Source organism: Oncorhynchus mykiss, chromosome 6, assembly GCF_057628025.1.
Source record: "Oncorhynchus mykiss isolate SJ-2025 chromosome 6, ASM5762802v1, whole genome shotgun sequence".
NCBI lineage: Eukaryota > Metazoa > Chordata > Actinopteri > Salmoniformes > Salmonidae > Oncorhynchus > Oncorhynchus mykiss.
Window position 1 is genome coordinate 32,693,999 of NC_143027.1, and position 19,996 is coordinate 32,713,994.

Genomic DNA, 19,996 nt, shown 5'->3' on the forward strand with positions numbered 1-19,996 from the left:
TACTACTAGTAGAGTTACTGTGAAAACCCTTACTACTAGTAGAGTTACTGGGGAAACTCTTACTGCTAGTAGAGTTACTGTGGAAACCCTTACTACTAGTAGAGTTACTGGGGAAACTCTTGCTGCTAGTAGAGTTACTGTGGAAACTCTTACTACTAGTAGAGTTACTGTGGAAACCCTTACTACTAGTAGAGTTACTGTGGAAACCCTTACTACTAGTAGAGTTACTGTGGAAACCCTTACTACTAGTAGAGTTACTGGGGAAACTCTTACTGCTAGTAGAGTTACTGTGGAAACCCTTACTACTAGCGCAGTCACTGTGGAAACCCTTACTACTAGTAGAGTTACTGTGGAAACCCTTACTACTAGTAGAGTTACTGTGGAAACCCTTACTACTAGTAGAGTTACTGTGGAAACTCTTACTGCTAGTAGAGTTACTGGGGAAACTCTTGCTGCTAGTAGAGTTACTGTGGAAACCCTTACTACTAGTAGAGTTACTGTGGAAACCCTTACTACTAGTAGAGTTACTGTGGAAACTCTTACTACTAGTAGAGTTACTGGGGAAACTCTTGCTGCTAGTAGAGTTACTGTGGAAACCCTTACTACTAGTAGAGTTACTGGGGAAACTCTTACTGCTAGTAGAGTTACTGTGGAAACTCGTACTACTAGTAGAGTTACTGGTGAAACTCTTACTACTAGTAGAGTTACTGTGGAAACTCTTACTACTAGTAGAGTGACTGTGGAAACTCTTGCTGCAAGTAGAGTTACTGTGGAAACTCTTACTACTAGTAGAGTTACTGTGGAAACTCTTACTACTAGTAGAGTGACTGTGGAAACTCTTGCTGCAAGTAGAGTTACTGGTAAACTCTAATTATAGCTTCAGTTCGTAGAAGAGTCACTGGAGAACTTTAATTATAGCTTCAGTTCGTAGAAGAGTCACTGGAGAACTTTAATTATAGCTTCAGTTAGTAGAATAGTCACTGGAGAACTTTAATTATAGCTTCAGTTAGTAGAATAGTCACTGGAGAACTTTAATTATAGCTTCAGTTAGTAGAATAGTCACTGGAGAACTTTAATTATAGCTTCAGTTCGTAGAAGAGTCACTGGAGAACTTTAATTATAGCTTCAGTTCGTAGAAGAGTCACTGGAGAACTTTAATTATAGCTTCAGTTCGTAGAAGAGTCACTGGAGAACTTTAATTATAGCTTCAGTTCGTAGAAGAGTCACTGGAGAACTTTAATTATAGCTTCAGTTCGTAGAATAGTCACTGGAGAACTTTAATTATAGCTTCAGTTAGTAGAAGAGTCACTGGAGAACTTTAATTATAGCTTCAGTTCGTAGAAGAGTCACTGGAGAACTTTAATTATAGCTTCAGTTCGTAGAAGAGGCACTGGAGAACTTTAATTATAGCTTCAGTTAGTAGAATAGTCACTGGAGAACTTTAATTATAGCTTCAGTTAGTAGAATAGTCACTGGAGAACTTTAATTATAGCTTCAGTTCGTAGAAGAGTCACTGGAGAACTTTAATTATAGCTTCAGTTCGTAGAAGAGTCGCTGGAGAACTTTAATTATAGCTTCAGTTCGTAGAAGAGTCACTGGAGAACTTTAATTATAGCTTCAGTTCGTAGAAGAGTCACTGGAGAACTTTAATTATAGCTTCAGTTCGTAGAAGAGTCACTGGAGAACTTTAATTATAGCTTCATTTAGTAGAAGAGTTAGCCTACTGGGGAAACTTTAACTAGGTCCCAGTTAGTAGTAGAGTTACTAGGGAAACTTTGTGTCTTTATTTATTCCACTAATTAAAATGTTGTGTAAAGCTAAGAGTATGCTATGTTTGTTTTCCCGTAGCTATGACAACCATAAGATAGAGAAGCTGCTGGATGGCAGTTGGTCTGTGTTCTGGATCAAGATGGCGTCCTGCTGGGTCTGTCTCATCCTCTACATGTGGACCCTGCTCGCCCCCATGGTCTGCCCCAAACGCTTCGAGGCCTAACACACACACATGCAGACACCGAAACACAGCCCAACATTATTTTCAGCTTTCTACATGGGTTTTTTGTGTTGCGTTTTGTTTTTAATGTTTTAGTGTTTTATATTGAATTTTTGACCAGTTATGAATACTTTAAGCTATTGTTGCCGGGAAGGCAGTTGATGTCTTTAATTTTTACTATTATTGATGTATGGGGTTACATTCAGGTTGGACTCATAGCTTGACTCTTGGGGGTGCCTAAAACAATGGGCTGGACTAATGTTCATACAATAATGTATGTGGCTCCCCATGGTCCAAGAGGTGCCCAGATTCTGTTATGGGAGTGTCCAGCACCAATATCATTTCCACCCTGTTTACATGTTTGCTTATATGTGTGATACCCATACTTGTCTCTGTTATTCTTTTATTCCCATGAAGAGAAGTTTCATTTCTCAGGCTCATACATCAGCTTGCTTGTTATTTTCTTGATTTTGTTTACCCCTTTTTCTCCCCAATTTCGTGGTATCTAATTGGTAGTTAGTCTTGTCTCATCGCTGCAACTCCCGTTCGGACTCGGGAGAGGCGAAGGTCGAGAGCCGTGCGTCCTCCGAAACACAACCCAACCAAGCTGCTTCTTGACACAATGCCCACTTAACCCAGAAGCCAGCCTCACTGATGTGTCGGAGGAAACACCATACGCATTGCGCCCGGCCCGCCACAGGAGTCGCTTGTGAGCGATGGGACAAGGACATCCCTACCGACCAAACCCTCCCCTAACCCGGACGACGCTGGGCCAATTGTGCGCCGCCCCATGGGTCTCCCAGTCGCGGCCGGCTGCGACAGAGCCTGGACTTGAACCCAGAATCTCTAGTGGCACAGCTAGCACTGCGATGCAGTGCCTTAGACCACTGCGCCACTCGAGAGGCCCAGCTTGCTTGTTATTGAACCCTTTTGTAGAATACTTTTTCTATGCAATTAAACAAGCTGTTTTGATTTGATTTGCCTGTCTTTAGGTCACACAGTCATGTGAAATGTGTTAGTTAGGAGTAAATAGGATCGATTATATCAACGCTCCTTTTGAGGCAGAACTTTAAATGCCAGTCGTTTGTACACACACATTTATTGTACAGTTGTGTTTTCCAAATAAGCCTCTCTGACTAGCAGAGCGCCGGCTAGCAGGTCAAGGACTGTGGGACCAGAGAGTCACTACTGTTGAAGGGAGCTGCAATCATGGAGGGGGAAATCAACAGTTTGATTTAAAACGTTTGCCAAAGGTAGATCTCAGAAACAAGGAACAGACACGCTCAAGTTTTTCATCCGAGTATCTTCTCCCTCTATAACTGCTGCAATCCTCCAACTCCTCGGCCCTAGAAACGTGCTTGGTGTGCTCTGTGTTGCTGATGAAGGGTTACCTACAGAGCTCCTTTCAGGTGTGTGAAAATAGAAGGGGAAGGGGATATGGGCCATGAACCGGGACCTTAGTGTGTAGTGGTGGTTACTCAACACTGGTTGTTGATGTTATTGACTGAACAAACCCAGACTAAGACTTGCCTGACAGGGAGCAAGAAACTATTCTCCAGAACTCCAAACCATTCAGCTATTATGCTTTTCTGTTTTCATACTTACAAACCTACAGTATATAACCCTTTTGATACTAATATGAAATATGTACACTTTGGTTTAATATATTGGTATTTGTTGAAGAAAAACAACTTGAAAATTGTGATATTTAAGATGTATGTCTTTTTTTCCCTTAGATTTCAGATGAGATAAATATCAGTGGACTTTGCTGAATAGAATAATCAGATAACCCTATGAGCCAGCAGTTTGTTGATGCATATTTATGCCATAACGTTTCCACTGTGACTGAAGTTTCTTCACCTCAGCCGTTGTTATGAAGGGATTAAACCCGTCTGGAGGGATAGGATGTGTACAGGGTTAGGCTCCATTCATTATCCATTCAGTGATGTCATGGAGGGTTATTGGAATTTCAATTAAACAATGAAATGCTTCCATTAAAAGAAGTACAATAATTGTGAAATAGAATTTCCCTTTACTGAATGATGCTGAATTGACTGGAACCCTGGTGTAAAACATGTTGACTGATCACTTCCTTTTTGCTATTAGCAGATTCTGTCCACATGTCATTTCAGACGAGTTGTGTTTTTTATCCTGTCTCCTGTGGAGGATCCAGATAGACAGGATGTGGTGCTCTACTGCAGCTCAGCTCTACACCAACTGGTCAACCTCATGTTAACTCATTAGGGATCAAAACCAAGCCTTCTGATTGGGCTGTGTGCTGCCATACATGACATGTTGTGGTCCATTTTATGTTCTCCATTGTTAAGATGACCAATAGGTGTGTGCACAGGAGTGTGAGTGGAATGTGAGTGTGTTTGTCTCATTTTATTTGTACAAGAGCACTTGCGTTAGTGAGTTTTGCTCTGTGAAGAAAATTGAGTGTGTGTGTGTGTGTGTGTGCGCGCGTGCATGTTTCCAAACACTGCTCGCACTAATTCTCTGTACACAATTTGATTTAGTCCTAAACACAAAAATAAAACGAACACCTTTTAATTTTGTCTTGTGTGTTTGTGTAAAGTGATCATTGATAGCCTCAGCTTGAAATACAGTGGCTTGGGGTAGATATCCCAATGCATTCTATTCAACAACAACTAGCAATATGTTCCATTTAGTAACACCAAACAAAAGACTCAGAGAGGGCGTTTTACCAAATGCTCAGAATATTTATTCATAGATTAACTGAACAAATAATGACATCTATTGAATGTAACGTATGATGGACATCGGTTGTTTTAATGTAAGAGCAGTCAATACCAGCTCCTTCATCTTTTTCCCTTGTCTTTGTTTTCCTCCAATGGCAGAAATAGGAGAGACCCTAACTACAGTTTGAACCCCTAGATACAATAACCCCCACCTCAGATAGTAGACATATACAGGTTCACTACAATCTACATCAGTCTTTTAGTTGAACCAATTCCACATGTACAGTACAGTATAGCGTGTGTAGGCACAGCATTAACAAGTCATGTCTGGAAGTCTTGCCCTGATGAGTCAGTCTTCATACCAGGCAAAAGTCTAGCAGTAATAATAATGCTTTTATAAAAGGGATGATTGCTTGTGGAAAGCCCGTTTAAAAGCCTTGCTCCTCATAATGCCCCACCGAAATGCACAATCTCCTCTCTCCTCCTTTTCCCTCTTCCTCTCTTTCTCCCCCTCTCTTCTCTGTCCCATCCTCATTTTTCTGTCCTCTAACACCCCCTCCCAATATCTCTTCTCTGTTCCTTCTCTCCTCTTCCACGCTCGGTGTGTTTATTCAGTGTTCTGGGCACTGTACTCCTGGTAATCTTCAGGGATGGTGTCTGTAGAGGGACAAACAGAACAGAGAGGTGTTGACTTAAACATCCTGTAGCAATGACAATACTTAGACAGCTTCTGTCCTATCAGAGTGCTGTGACCGGTGCTAGTCTCTGTATCTGTCTGCTAGTTGGCTGAGTGGGCTGTCACTCACCATTGCAGCGGTACTTGAGGTTGGACCAGATGATGTTTTCCTGGGAGAAACAGAAGACTCCCAGTCTTCCTCCTCGCATACTGTTGTCTATCTTCACCCCAGAGTCTGCTACCAGGTTGGGACCCTCATAGAAACGCGCCCTGAACAGAAAACACACATGGTTCAGAGTGTTTGTGTGGGTGTGTGTTAGTGGGTGTGTCGTCTCCAAACCCGACCCTAGCCTACACAGTGACTAAGGTCTGGTTTCAATTATGGACTCTAGGCATAGAGGAACTACCTCACTGGCTACATCACTACTTAATCTGCTTTAATCAAATACAAAATAGTAACTATCAAGATAGAGATCACGGAGGGTTTTTTAATGAGTGCATTTCGCAAGTGGCTACCTCAACTAAAACCACTGCAAAGATTTTTTGCCTGACGTAGTTCCTGTATGACAAAAGAGTCCATAATTTAAACCAGACCCTAGTCACTGTGTTGCCTAGTCACTATGTTGCCTAGTCACTGTGTTGCCTAGTCACTGTGCTGCCTAGTCACTGTGTTGCCTAGTCACTGTGTTGCCTAGTCACTGTGTTGCCTAGGGTCGAGTTTTCCAGACTGTAGTGTGTGGTTGTGTGTCTCTCACCTGATGTATCCAACCTGTGGTCTGTGCTGTAGATACCAGCGGTAGGACACCTTGTCCTTCCAACCCACGTTCCTCTTGTCCTTCCACAGCAGGCGTACCTGGTCGTTGGTGTCTCCTGTATGCCACAGGGAGTTCCTCAGATACTCCCCTGGACCTGTCTTAGACTTCACAGCCTGGAGGAGGGAGGGAGAGGTAGGACACGGTAAGAAAGAAAGGTCAGAAGCCTTTTGAGATTGATTAAACTTTTATTTAACTAGGCAAGTCAGTTAAGAACAAATTCTTATTTACAATGACAGTCTACACTGGCCAACCCTGGACCAATTGTGCGCCGTCCTATGGGACTCCGAATCACAGCCGGTTGTGATACAGCCTGAATTCAAACCAGGGTGTTTGTGGTGACACCTCTAACACTGAGATGCAGTGCCTTAGACCGCTGCACCACTCAGGAGCCCATGTAAACCAATCAATATTTATAAAGCCTTTTTTACATCAGCAGATGTCACAAACTGCTATGCAGAAACACAACCCAAAACTACAAACAGCAAGCAATGCAGATGTATAAGCACAGGAGCATACACACACCCCTATACCTTCCCTAGACCTATAGGGCACCAGGTACACTAGCCATTATAGCATTGGGCCAGTAAACGAAAGGTTGCTGGTTCGAATACCTGAGTCGACAAAGTGAAAAATCTGTCGATGTGTCCTTGGGCAAGGCACTTAACCCTAATTTGCTCCAGGGGCACTGTACTACCATGGCTGACCCTGTAAAACTGCACCTCTCTGGTGTATGTGACCATTTATTTGTATTTGTTACCTTGAGCTGTATGCCAGGCTCAGCCACAGCTCTGAAGGGTACAGCCTGCCAGTAGGTCTGCTCAGTCTGTTTCCACATGACCACGTAGAAGGAGGAGGAGTCCTGGTAGCCGAAGATGAAGCCTGCATAGTCATCATCAGTCATCGTGTTCACGTGGAACGTCCCCTCAAAGTCCACCCCACTGAATGCTGTGTAGCCTACACACAGACACGCACACACATACACACAACACAGGCTTATTACATCAAATCAAACTGTATTTGTCACATGCGCCAAATACAACAGATGTAGTAGACCTTACCATGAAATGCTTACTTACAAGCCCTTAACCAACAGTGCAGTTCAAGAAGAGTTAAGAAAATATTTACCTGTCACACCCTGACCATAGTTTGCTTTGTATGTTTCTATGTTTTGTTTGGTCAGGGTGTGATCTGAGTGGGCATTCTATGTTGTATGTCTAGTTTGTCTGTTTCTGTGTTTGGCCTGATGTGGTTCTCAATCAGAGGCAGGTGTTAGTCGTTGTCTCTGATTGGGAACCATATATAGGTAGCCTGTTTTGTCATTTTGGGTTGTGGGTGATTGTCTATGTTAGTTGCTTGTGTCAGCACAGTTCTTATAGGTTCACGGTCGTTTATTGGTTTGTATAGTTTATTCAAGTGGTCTCTGTTTATTAAATTCACGATGAACACATACCACGCTGCATTTTGGTCCTCTGATCCTTCCAACTAGGACGACGATTGTGACATTACCAAATAAACTAAAGTAAAACAATTATAAAAAGTAACACAATAAAATAACATTATTACGGCTATATACAGGGGGTACTGGTACCGAGTCAAAGTGCGGGGGTACAAGTTAGTTGAGGTAATTTGTACATGTAGGTAGGGGTGAAGTGACTATGCATAGATAATAAACAGCGAGTAGCAGCAGTGTAAAAACAAAGTGGGGAGTGAACATTTTATTAATTGTTCAGCAGTCTTATGGTTTGGGGGTAGAAGCTGTTAAGGAACCTTTTGGTCCAAGACTTGGCGCTCCGTTAGCGCTTGCCAGAGCAGGTGACTGGGGTCTCAGACAATTTTGGGGGCTTTTCTCTGGCACCGCCTGGTATAGAGGTCCTGGAAGGCAGGAAGCTTGGCCCCAGTGATGTACTGAGCCGTACGCACTACCCTCTGTGGCGTCTTACGCCTGAGCAGTTGCCATATCAGGCGGTGATGCAACCGGTCAGGATGCTCTCGATGGTGCAGCTGTATAACTTTTTGAGGATCTGGGGACCCATGCCAAATCTTTTCAGTCTCCTGAGGGGGAAAAGGTGTTGTCGGGCCCTCGTCACGACTGTCTTGGTGTGTTTGGACCATAATAGTTTGTTGGTGATGTGGACACCAAGGAACTTGAAGCTCTCGACCCGCTCCACTACAGCCCCAACAATGTCAACGGTGACTGTTCAGCCTGCCTTTTCCTGTAGTCCACGAACAGCTCCTTTGTCACACACACACACACTGAACAATGTGGGGCCTACACATACAGAGTGAGTGGCAGAGAGGGTGGACAGCCTGTCAAATGGGAACTAAGAGTTGTCTTACCTACAGCGAGGCCAGGGTCAGAGTTCATAGTCTGGACTATCTCCATACCCTGGGGAGAGAAGGGGAGAGAAAGTTATGATACTACAGATGACATACTAGAGAGTACTCCACTACCTACTGTACACAGCATAGATCAAACTTAATCAAATAACTCAATCGAGGATCGAATGGTGTACTTCATGCTCTTATTTTTTAATACTCTTTGACCCTACAACTGTTATTGTTGCTCAATATCTGCTAGATGACTAAAATGTTAGCATGTTTAATGACGATAAGGTCACCTGGTTGAGAACCACCCAGTTGGGATCAATCTGGGCGTCACCCTCAGGGTCCAGTACCACCGTCTGATAGGCTCTGAAGTCTGTCAGGGTGACCTCAGCATTCTCTGGACAGTTGTCTATCCTGTCAATCACCTTGTCCTGGTCAAAGTCCCCTGCACACGCATCACCCACGCCGTCATCTGGAACACACACACACACACACGCCGGGTTAGTGTACTGTACATTAATGCATCATTGAGCCAGCTAGGTCTTTGTGACAAACACACAGACACAGACACACACACACACACACACACACACACACACACACACACACACACACACACACACACACACACACACACACACACACACACACACACACACACACACACTGAAGAACAACTAGACTAGAGAGAGCATTGCTATAATACAGCGGGAAGGAAGAGGATCAGTGTTGTGACTGACTGTCCTCATCTGTCTGGTCAGGGTTGACCACCAGTCTGCAGTTGTCTGCTTGGTCCAGGATACCGTCGTTGTCATCGTCATCGTCACACTCGTCTCCCTGTCCGTCCTTATCTGTGTCCAGCTGGGAGGAGTTGATGACTGTAGGACAGTTGTCCTTAGTGTTCTGGTGACCGTCCCCATCACTGATAGAGAGGAGAGTCAAAGTCAACCCAGTACACTCACTATCAGTAAGATTCACTTCTAAAGGTGTGGATATGTTTATAGAAGGATCTCTACCTGTCTATGTTGGTGTCACATGTGTCTCCTACAAGATCATCATCAACATCTGACTGTGGGAGAAGAAACATAAATATTATTAAATAATGTCATGAGGCTGCACTACCCTGATACTGGCTACATTAACAGTGGGTTTCAGTCTGGGGTTGGGGTAAAGGTTTGATATTTGGTAGGATATTTTACCTGTAGGTTGTGGTGCCATGGTTGTGTTGTGGTTGTGTTGTGTTGTAGTTGTGTTGTGGTTGTGTTGTGCAGTGTTGTGGTTGTGCTGTAGTTGTGCTATGGTTCTGTTGTGGTTGAGTTGTTGTTGTTTTACGGTTACCTGGTTGGGGTTGACCATGTCAGGACAGCTGTCACAGGCGTCTCCCACCCCATCGTTGTCTCTGTCCCTCTGGTCTAGGTTGGCCACACGCTGGCAGTTATCCAGAATGTTCTTCAGGCCTTACCACAAAAACACAAATACAGATAAAAACACAGACACAGTTATTTTTCTAGTCTGAGTGTTTAGTGTCCTCGGGCCCCAGATGACAGTGTTTGTTCAGGGCAGAGTTGAATAGTTTCCACTGGCTGCTGGCAGGGTTTATAATGGATTTTTTTTTTTTAGCAGAGACAGACATGACCAAGTGTTAGAGGGGTAGACATGACCAAACGATCAAGAGGTTGGAGACCTGCCCCAGTGCACAGGCAGGAAACATCAAACGCACGCACGCACACACACAAACACACACACACACACACACACACACAATAAACCAGGGCACAGTTTCACTGCATCTGCCAATGGAACAAATGAGAGTTTAAAAAAAAAAGGTAATCTAGTAGCTAAAGAGCACAATTCCAAATGGATCAATTATATTGAGAAATGGGAACTCATTTAAATCAATGTTTTTACTAGTGTTTAGAACTTAATGAGGTGGAACCCTACCCCCAGCTCCTGTTTTCCCTGTAAACAGATCAGCTAATAGGTAGCAGACTGACTGAAACAGACTGAGAGGATGTGAATGGATTCAACAGATATGGCTCTGCTCTGTTGAAGACAGTGAAATGTCTGGAACCGCTGGAGACAGGAGACTGTTTTCAACCAGACAGCTAGACTGACCTCAGACTAATTGTGGTTTTGGGAAAAACGTCATGGATAAAGACGTCTCGGTGTGAAAAAGTACTGCTACGGTCACTACCTTAAAATAAATCACTAGCTGTGGTAGAATTTCCTTCCGTCTCCAACTCTCTAATGACCAAAGCCTGGGGAAGGCACGTCAAAGCACACACACACACACACCGTCTCCATCCATGTCATCGTCACAGTCATCGCCTAGCCCGTCCTTGTCCGTGTCTCGTTGATCAGGGTTCTCCGTCGTCAAGCAGTTGTCACACGCGTCGCCATGGAGATCCTTATCGCTGTTCTTCTGGTTCACGTTAGGATGCAGCCAACAGTTATCCTGAGTTACACAGAGACAGAGTTACTGCACATGTTAAAGGTGTATCCTACTTGATTGTGAATGCACTATACCCGAAAGGCGTGTAACAGTTGTGTGCTTGTACCTCTATGTTAACGATGCCGTCGCTATCAGCGTCATCATCACAGGCGTCCCCGAGCCCGTCCCTGTCTGCGTCCTCTTGGCCAGAGTTAGGAACAAACATACAGTTGTCCTGGAAACAAACATGGAGGCTGCCTTACTATGGGGGAGAGAGAGGGTAAGAGGGAGGGAGGTAAAGAAGTAGATGGAGCTGTATTTTACCTTCTTACAGTTGTTGTCCCTGCACCTTAGCTTGTCGTCTGGGTAAGCATCGATGTCTGTGTCCTTCCCACACACATAGCCATTACCTGCCCACCCTATGTCACACTGACGGACGGAAGAGGAAAGGTTTTGGATTTGATCTTGGATTGACTGCGCATTAGTGTCACGTGTGTGTGTGTTCTCACCTCGCAGCTAACACTCCCGTCTCTCTCCACTACACACTGTGCATTGCTGTCACAGGGGTTGGGCTGGCCATTCCCACAGAGCCTCCCACCACTGCAGCCGCTCACCTGGTCCCCAGAGAAGCCACTCTTACACTCCCCACAACGGAATGAACCCTGGGAGAGACAACAAATACAGGCCCAGGCTTCATCTCAGGCCTATAATCAACAGGCTTGAATGGGAATATTAAAGCTGCTGTGACTCTTACCCTGGTGTTGTGGCAGTGAGAGTTGGCGGTGCAGCCTCCGTTGTCAGGAGGACCCTGGCATTCATCTATGTCATCACACACCTACCGACACACATGGAGAGGAATACACACACACACACACACACGGTAACCAGTGGTGTAGTGGTGCTTGGAGAAGTGGGTAAAAATTACCAAAGGGCCCACCCGATGAAGGAAAGGCGCCCTGTGTGAAAAATTCTGTGACAAACAGTGACATACACTCTGAATGACCTAAAATGATAAATCCCATATTGGTCTTTCACAGTCAGGCCAACCCAAGCTGTACTGTGCAAGTAGGCTGATAAATGAGGCTGTCAACTGAGTCAGAAATTCACAGGTTTCTGATTTTCCCTTTTTGATCTTCTAAGTCCACAACAATGTTTAAACCACATCAGGAGACCACTTTTGAGGTCTGGGAAAAATCTAAGACATTTACATTTTTTGAGTGTATAGTACTGTTGTTTGGTTAGCAGTGTTTCTGTAGAGCACAAGTTGGCAAAACAAATGACCACTGGATTGATGCAAATAGTCATGATATCATATTGCCAGGTAGGCATGGGCTACATTATAGCAAGTTAACATTTAATTGAGAAGGTTTTTGAGAACGCCATTCCATCCACCAGAAGACAATTAGGCCAATCATTAGCATCACTATATATGTTTTACTTCATATTATTAGGCTTGTTTTGCGTTGCTTCAAAGGAGCCAATAGCCAAAATCCCACCATATAAACGTGGAGGTAATTCTTTTATAAAGACTTCCTCATATGCGCTCTCCTGTTCTATTGGTTTTCAAATGAACTTTATTTCATTGTCTTGCAAGCAAAGGCATTATTGTAGTCATATTAGCAACCCATGATAGTTGTTGCATTCTAAATTACTAACGGATATTTCAATCTCTGCCCATGATACCGCTCGCATGTGTGGTGCGCATTATAGAACGTTTTTTACCCGCAAATTGCATTTTGGGACATTTGGGCGAAGCCATCGGCACATTTCTGTACTTAAAATGAGAATAAATAATAGTTGATCAACATATTAAGCTAAGCATTCTTTGAATCGGTTTCATCCGCCTTATTAATTGATACAGGCTATACCTCCACCACACTACTTTGATACTCATTGTGTGTATTAAGAAGTGAATATATGCAATGGCCACAGAAAAAGTGGGACTATTGTGTATACCTGCATAATCCCTCCACTACACCATTGACAAGGCAGCAGACAGCCTAGTGGGGCGGTAGGTAGCCTAGTGGTTAGAGCGTTGGACCACCGTTTCTAGGCCTTCATTGAAAATAAGAATTTGTTCTTAACTGACTTGCCTAGTAAAAAAAACAGCAGCTCTCTTAAGTATAACACACTCCATGTGCCTATTACTGTTCATCAGCAATTTGCACGTGTGGTACCTGTTTGTGTGTGACTGTGTGGTATCAATTTGTGTGATATCAATTTGTGTGACTGTGTGGTACCTGTTTGTGTGACTGTGTGGTACCTGTTTGTCTGACTGTTTTTTACCTGTTTGAGTGACTATACGTTACCTGTTTGTGGGACTGTGCGTAGGACACTCCCACTCCGTTGATCTCAAGACCAGTGTATCCCAGAGGGCATCTCTCACAGCGGAACCCAGGAGCTGTGTTCACACACCTCACACCGGGGAAGCAGGGGTTAAACTGGCACTGCAACACACACACGCACACACACACGTTAGCGTTCACACCATACGCTGGGGAAGTAGGGGTTAAAGGTTAAACTGACCCGGTAACACACACATCCCCCCTACCTCGTTCACGTCATCACAGTGAACTCCGTCTCCAGTGTATCCGTCGGGGCAGGGGGCGCAGGTGAAGCGTCCTCCCTCGGCCGGGATACACATGTCCTGATTGAAACACATACCTGGACTACACTTGGACGGGCCTGACCGTGGACCTGTACCTGGGCCTGACGTCATGTTGCCACCCAGACCTACAGACAGAGACACACACATGTATAATATACAGTGCCTTGCGAAAGTATTCGGCCCCCTTGAACTTTGCGACCTTTTGCCACATTTCAGGCTTCAAACATAAAGATATAAAACTGTATTTTTTTGTGAAGAATCAACAAGTGGGACACAATCATGAAGTGGAACGACATTTATTGGATATTTCAAACTTTTTTAACAAATCAAAAACTGAAAAATTGGGCGTGCAAAATTATTCAGCCCCTTTACTTTCAGTGCAGCAAACTCTCTCCAGAAGTTCAGTGAGGATCTCTGAATGATCCAATGTTGACCTAAATGACTAATGATGATAAATACAATCCACCTGTGTGTAATCAAGTCTCCGTATAAATGCACCTGCACTGTGATAGTCTCAGAGGTCCGTTAAAAGCGCAGAGAGCATCATGAAGAACAAGGAACACACCAGGCAGGTCCGAGATACTGTTGTGAAGAAGTTTAAAGCCAGATTTGGATACAAAAAGATTTCCCAAGCTTTAAACATCCCAAGGAGCACTGTGCAAGCGATAATATTGAAATGGAAGGAGTATCAGACCACTGCAAATCTACCAAGACCTGGCCGTCCCTCTAAACTTTCAGCTCATACAAGGAGAAGACTGATCAGAGATGCAGCCAAGAGGCCCATGATCACTCTGGATGAACTGCAGAGATCTACAGCTGAGGTGGGAGACTCTGTCCATAGGACAACAATCAGTCGTATATTGCACAAATCTGGCCTTTATGGAAGAGTGGCAAGAAGAAAGCCATTTCTTAAAGATATCCATAAAAAGTGTTGTTTAAAGTTTGCCACAAGCCACCTGGGAGACATGTGGAAGAAGGCGCTCTGGTCAGATGAAACCAAAATTGAACTTTTTGGCAACAATGCAAAATGTTATGTTTGGCGTAAAAGCAACACAGCTCATCACCCTGAACACACCATCCCCACTGTCAAACATGGTGGTGGCAGCATCATGGTTTGGGCCTGCTTTTCTTCAGCAGGGACAGGGAAGATGGTTCAAATTGATGGGAAGATGGATGGAGCCAAATACAGGACCATTCTGGAAGAAAACCTGATGGAGTCTGCAAAAGACCTGAGACTGGGACGGAGATTTGTCTTCCAACAAGACAATGATCCAAAACATAAAGCAAAATCTACAATGGAATGGTTCAAAAATAAACATATCCAGGTGTTAGAATGGCCAAGTCAAAGTCCAGACCTGAATCCAATCGAGAATCTGTGGAAAGAACTGAAAACTGCTGTTCACAAATGCTCTCCATCCAACCTCACTGAGCTCGAGCTGTTTTGCAAGGAGGAATGGGAAAAAATGTCAGTCTCTCGATGTGCAAAACTGATAGAGGCATACCCCAAGCGACTTACAGCTGTAATCACAGCAAAAGGTGGCGCTACAAAGTATTAACTTAAGGGGGCTGAATAATTTTGCACGCCCAATTTTTCCGTTTTTGATTTGTTAAAAAAGTTTGAAATATCCAATAAATGTCGTTCCACTTCATGATTGTGTCCCACTTGTTGTTGATTCTTCACAAAAAAATACAGTTTTATATCTTTATGTTTGAAGCCTGAAATGTGGCAAAAGGTCGCAAAGTTCAAGGGGGCCGAATACTTTCGCAAGGCACTGTAACATCACACATAACCTGAGTATCCTCAATCAGAATCAATCTCATCAGTATCTTATTGATCCCGTTTCAGTTGACAGCTAAAATAAGAGCATGCACATAAGGAAGTCATTCATTATCATCAGAAAGCATTAGTCCTAAGCGGTAACAGTAGCACTGTATTAGTAGTAATAGATCTAAGAGAACAGCTTACCACATGCCAGACACTCTGAGATGGTGTTTCTGAGGAATGTGGTCTCCTTAATCTTTTACGGGGGAAAGAAAATACCAGTTTACTGTAGACACAGAGAAAAAGACAAATGGCGGTGCCTTGAAAGGTGAGGGTACAACAGCATGTCTACTGTAAGGCAGGTGATGTACCTGCTGGAGGAGCAGGTCCTTCATCTCTGACATCATCTTGTGGAGCTCTAACATCTGAGACGGATCCTGTCCGCCTGCCTGGAGGCCTGTGAGAAATGTAGTCTTTAGCTACAGTTTAGCTAAAGTGTATTTATATGTTCCATCATACAGACTACATGACTTGATGGTTTATGATAACTTATGTCAAAATGCGGGTCTCAAGTGTGTCAAATGTACAGTATGGCAGAGACCCACAATGTGACGTCAGGAACGGTCAAGTCATGTTTCAGGCAGCCTATAACAGGGTTGTGTTCTTACCCAGTAGCTGAATAGTACCCAGAGACTCGCTCTGCTGTATGCTGCAGTCCTGGAGCGTAGCGACGTTATCTAACGTGTCCTCTATCACCAGTTTCAGGTCCGTCAACTCATCCTGACAGACAGGTGGACAAGTGGTTGGTCGTACTCAAAGAAATCTTACTCATCTGTACCTATGCTAGTCTTGTGTCCTACCTGCCCGGTGGGCTGCAGGGTCCTAAGCGCCACCTTGTTGTGTCCAGGTGTCAGCGACCCGAAGGCAGCAGGCAGCTCGTCCACAGTGTGAGCCAGTCTACAGTCTACGTAGACCGCCATACGACCTGGTCCTCTCTGCAGACCGCTGGCATGGATCATCACATGATGCTCCTTGCCGTCCGCCAGAGAGGGGTGGCTAAAACTGGTGGTGCCAGCCCTACCATCAGTCTTCTGGTAACGGATCGTCACTGAGGGAAAGGTCAGTTAGTTGCTTAGGAATGATAATCGAAGAGGGAAGGAGAGAAGGAGGAAGATTTGATTTAGATGTATGATCCCATTTGTAAATTGAGACAGACAGCACGGCAGTGTTTACCCTTGTTGAGTTTGGCCTGCAGGGTGAACTCCAGGTACTTGCTGTTGTCCCTGGGGTTGATGATGCTGTAGAGATGAGAGGGGGACTTGCTATGGAGCCTGAAGGAGGAGAGGAGGAAGGCCTCATCCAGACCTTTATTCTTCAGCCCTCCCTGCGTCAGGTCAGGCAGGCAGTCTGGAGACACCAGCAGGTCGTACACTAACACAGGACACACACGAACAACACAGAGACAACGTTTATTCAGAAGTCATGTGTTTGTGCATGTGTGCATGCGTGTGTGACTGTTATTAGTGAGTTTATTAAGTGTGTGACATCATGCTTGTGGCAATTACTGATGAGCTGTAGAGCTGCTCGTGCTGAGTGTCAGGGCTTGATGAAGTGGTTGTGTGTGTGTGTGTGTGTGTGTGTGTGTGTGTGTGTGTGTGTGTGTGTGTGTGTGTGTGTGTGTGTGTGTGTGTGTGTGTGTGTGTGTGTGTGTGTGTGTGTGTGTGTGTGTGTGTGTGTTGCCACTGTTTTATGGCATGGCAGATTGACCAAAGGGCCAGCAGTAAACTCTTTCCACTGGAACAAATCCACTGCTTCTACAGCCATGACCCAAATTCTGGAATAATACTAAGAGATGTGTGTTTGTATGGAAAAATTGATGCGTTTGGACTCCAGAGAAATTAAGTTATTGCACACTTTCCTAAAGCCAATCAGTGTCATTCTATTTGGGTCACCCTATCGATAGATGTGTAAGTATGTGACCTTTTCCACAACACAATGCATTAAACCCAAACCCATTAAAGTCCATTTTTTATTTTATTTTATTTTTTATTTCACCTTTATTTAACCAGGTAGGCCAGTTGAGAACAAGTTCTCATTTACAACTGCGACCTGGCCAAGATAAAACAAAGCAATGCAACACAAACAACACAGAGTTACACATTCAATAAACAAACGTACAGTCAATAACACAATAGAAATGTCTATATACAGTGTGTGCAAATTAAGTAAGATAAAGGAGGTAAGGCAATAAATAGGCCATAGTGGCAAAATAATTACAATTTAGCAATTAAACACTGGAGTGATAGATGTGCAGAAGATGAATGTGCAAGTAGAGATACTGGGGTGCAAAGGAGCAAAAAATAAATAACAATATGGGGATGAGGTAGTTGGGTGGGCTATTTACAGATCATTTTAACTGAGGCGCTGCTAAATATATCATTATAATTCATCAGAAAATCACTGCAAAATGCATGATTTAATGAGTAATGGAGAAATGACAGATTCAGAGAAGCAAAGTTAGATATTCAGATTTAGTGTAGATTGAGTAGATTTAGAAGTTATAGATTAAGAAATTACAGACTCAGTAGATTAAGAAGGTACAGATTGAGTATATTGATAAGGTACTACAACAAATAAAGGTTACTGGTTTACTACTTAAGGAGCATTTTGATAGGTCAGAGAGGGGTATTGATAGGTGATAGGTTGAGGTACTCACCAATGCCTTGTGCTGTGACAGTCGTGGCCAGTTGTAGCATCAGCAGAGAGAGGACCACTTTTCTGATCCACACCCCCATCCTCACACTTCCTAGTCTTCAGCCTTCAGCACAAACCAGTCCTGAGAGCCCAGGCTGGGTCACCGTCACGACTAGTACACAGTACACCTGGTCCTACAGACAGGGATCAATACAGCAGCTATCTATTTAGAATACCCCTGGTGCTGACTGATTGATAGACAGACTGACAAACTGACAGACAGATGTTGAAAGCAGAGTCCCAGTAGCAGTGGGGAGATTCTCCTGTGGCTACAGACGGGCTTTTTTAAAGGGGCCAGACTTTAAAGTAGAGGGGTGTGTTCCTGCATTCCTGTAGCTGCAGAGGGGTTTTGAAAAGGGAGGGTAACGTCTCAGTGTTCCTGTAGGGACTGTGTTTTTAAAGAGTTGGTGTGTGTGTGTTTGGTCCAGGAGGGAGATGTCCAGACCTTGGACTTTGAGACAGTTTTGAACTCTGGAGGAGTTTCAAGTTGAGAGTCTGGTCCTCATCTCTGGGCTCCTTTTGGTAACCGCAAGATATTTCTACATCTTAGAGGCTTCAGAAAAACAGACCATTCCCAGATGCATTTACCACGTTCTGTGTGTCTGTCTGTCTGTTTTTCTATTTTCTCATTTTATTTGACCTTTCTTTGACCAGGAAGTCTTTTAAGAGAGAGAAATTAAATCTATCAGATAATCACATAATTTCCTATAGTTCAAGTGTCCGTAGTTCAGTTCACCCAAATACCTATTCTGGCTGTGGGCGCTGGCCCACCCTATTCCCATCAGGTGCTGTACGGATGCCATATTGGAGCCTTTGCCTATGACACAAAGGGAAAAATACAGATAAAACCAGCTGGAAGGAATAAGAGTTACTGAAAATTACACAATGCATGACCATGTCATAAATACTTCACATTCTTTCTCCTGGGCATAGCACTTATGATATTTACTATCTTGTAAAGATATAGGGCCCAGGAGACCTATATACGGTAGTAGAAAACCACCTTTAAAATAATTACTATTTTAAGACATGGAGAGTCCATTGCCATATGCATGGACATGTAGAGTTAGACCAGTCAAGTCTGACTGCCATAATTGTTCCGCTATGTAACTTCCTAGTAATGGAGTCACCCCCTCATAATCATAGGTTTTATGGTCATAGAGCTGCAGTTAATGAATACGGGCCCTGCAGGTTGCAATGTAATTGAAGGACAATCATTGAAGAACACACATCTGTAAAGTGGGTGTGGAAGAGGTGAAAAAAGTATTGTTATCTAAAAACAATGACAAGCCACCTGGGTCTGACAACTTTGATAGAACATTACTGAGGATTATTGCAGACTATATTGCCACTCCTATTTTTTGTATCTCTTCAATCTAAGCCTGCAGGAAAGTGTGTCCCCCTGGAGGGAAGCAAATGTCATTTTGACCCTGCTGGTCATCTATGAATGTTTGAACATCTTGAAGAACAAACAGGCCTTAATGACCATGTACTATTATAATCTCCACCCGGCACAGCCAGAAGAGGACTGGCCACCCCTCAGAGCCTGGTTCCTCTCTAGGTTTCTTCCTAGATTCCTGACTTTCTAGGGAGTTTTTCCTAGCCACCGCGCTTCTACATCTGCATTGCTTGCTGTTTGGGGTTTTAGGCTGGGTTTCTGTATAGCACTTTGTGACATCTGCTGATCTAAAAAAGGCTTTATAAATAGATTTGATTGATTGATTCCGCTACCCAAGAATAGCAAAGCACCCTTTACTGGCTCAAACAGCTGACCAATAAGCCTGCGACCGAACCTTAGTAAACTTTTTGGCGAAAAATTGTTGGACCAGATACAATACTATTTCACAGTAAACAAATGACTGACTTTCAGCATGCATATAGGGGAGGACACTCAACATGTGCGGCACTTACACAAATGACTTATGATTGGCTG

The 19,996-nt window shown here is 43.8% G+C and overlaps 2 protein-coding genes across 5 annotated transcripts in view; one reads left to right on the plus strand and one right to left on the minus strand.

Annotated features, from left to right (window-relative positions):
• Positions 1-4,543, plus strand: part of serinc5 (serine incorporator 5) — a 54,861-nt gene extending 50,318 nt beyond the window's left edge. For all 4 annotated transcript variants that reach the window (XM_036979923.2, XM_036979925.2, XM_036979924.2 and 1 more), the window contains one exon: positions 1,849-4,543. In XM_036979923.2, coding sequence (XP_036835818.1) covers positions 1,849-1,993 — 145 coding nt within the window. In that variant the 3' untranslated portion in view covers positions 1,994-4,543. The remainder of the gene's footprint in view (positions 1-1,848) is intronic.
• A 149-nt stretch (positions 4,544-4,692) lies between these two features.
• Positions 4,693-18,880, minus strand: thbs4a (thrombospondin 4a). Its single transcript, XM_021606203.3, has 22 exons — positions 18,026-18,880; positions 16,543-16,740; positions 16,170-16,417; positions 15,978-16,089; positions 15,681-15,766; positions 15,514-15,565; positions 13,491-13,672; positions 13,249-13,386; positions 11,694-11,774; positions 11,449-11,601; positions 11,264-11,368; positions 11,067-11,174; positions 10,804-10,963; positions 9,847-9,965; positions 9,525-9,577; positions 9,249-9,430; positions 8,802-8,980; positions 8,521-8,569; positions 6,941-7,137; positions 6,124-6,296; positions 5,499-5,638; positions 4,693-5,349 (listed from the first exon to the last, which is right to left on the minus strand). The coding sequence occupies exons 1-22, from the start codon at positions 18,102-18,104 to the stop codon at positions 5,300-5,302; spliced, it is 2,844 nt and encodes a 947-aa protein (XP_021461878.3). The 5' UTR covers positions 18,105-18,880; the 3' UTR covers positions 4,693-5,299.
• Positions 18,881-19,996: the final 1,116 nt, after the last annotated feature.

Excerpts from the sequence above, each read along its gene's own strand:
- thbs4a (XM_021606203.3), bottom strand. The coding sequence starts at position 18,104 with ATGGGGGTGTGGATCAGAAAAGTGGTCCTCTCTCTGCTGATGCTACAA. Across the intron at positions 16,090-16,169 it reads CCCTGCAGCCCACCGGGCAG|GATGAGTTGACGGACCTGAA; the intron begins GTAGGACACAAG and ends CCTGTCTGTCAG. Across the intron at positions 5,639-6,123 it reads CCACAGGTTGGATACATCAG|GGCGCGTTTCTATGAGGGTC; the intron begins GTGAGAGACACA and ends TTTTCTGTTCAG.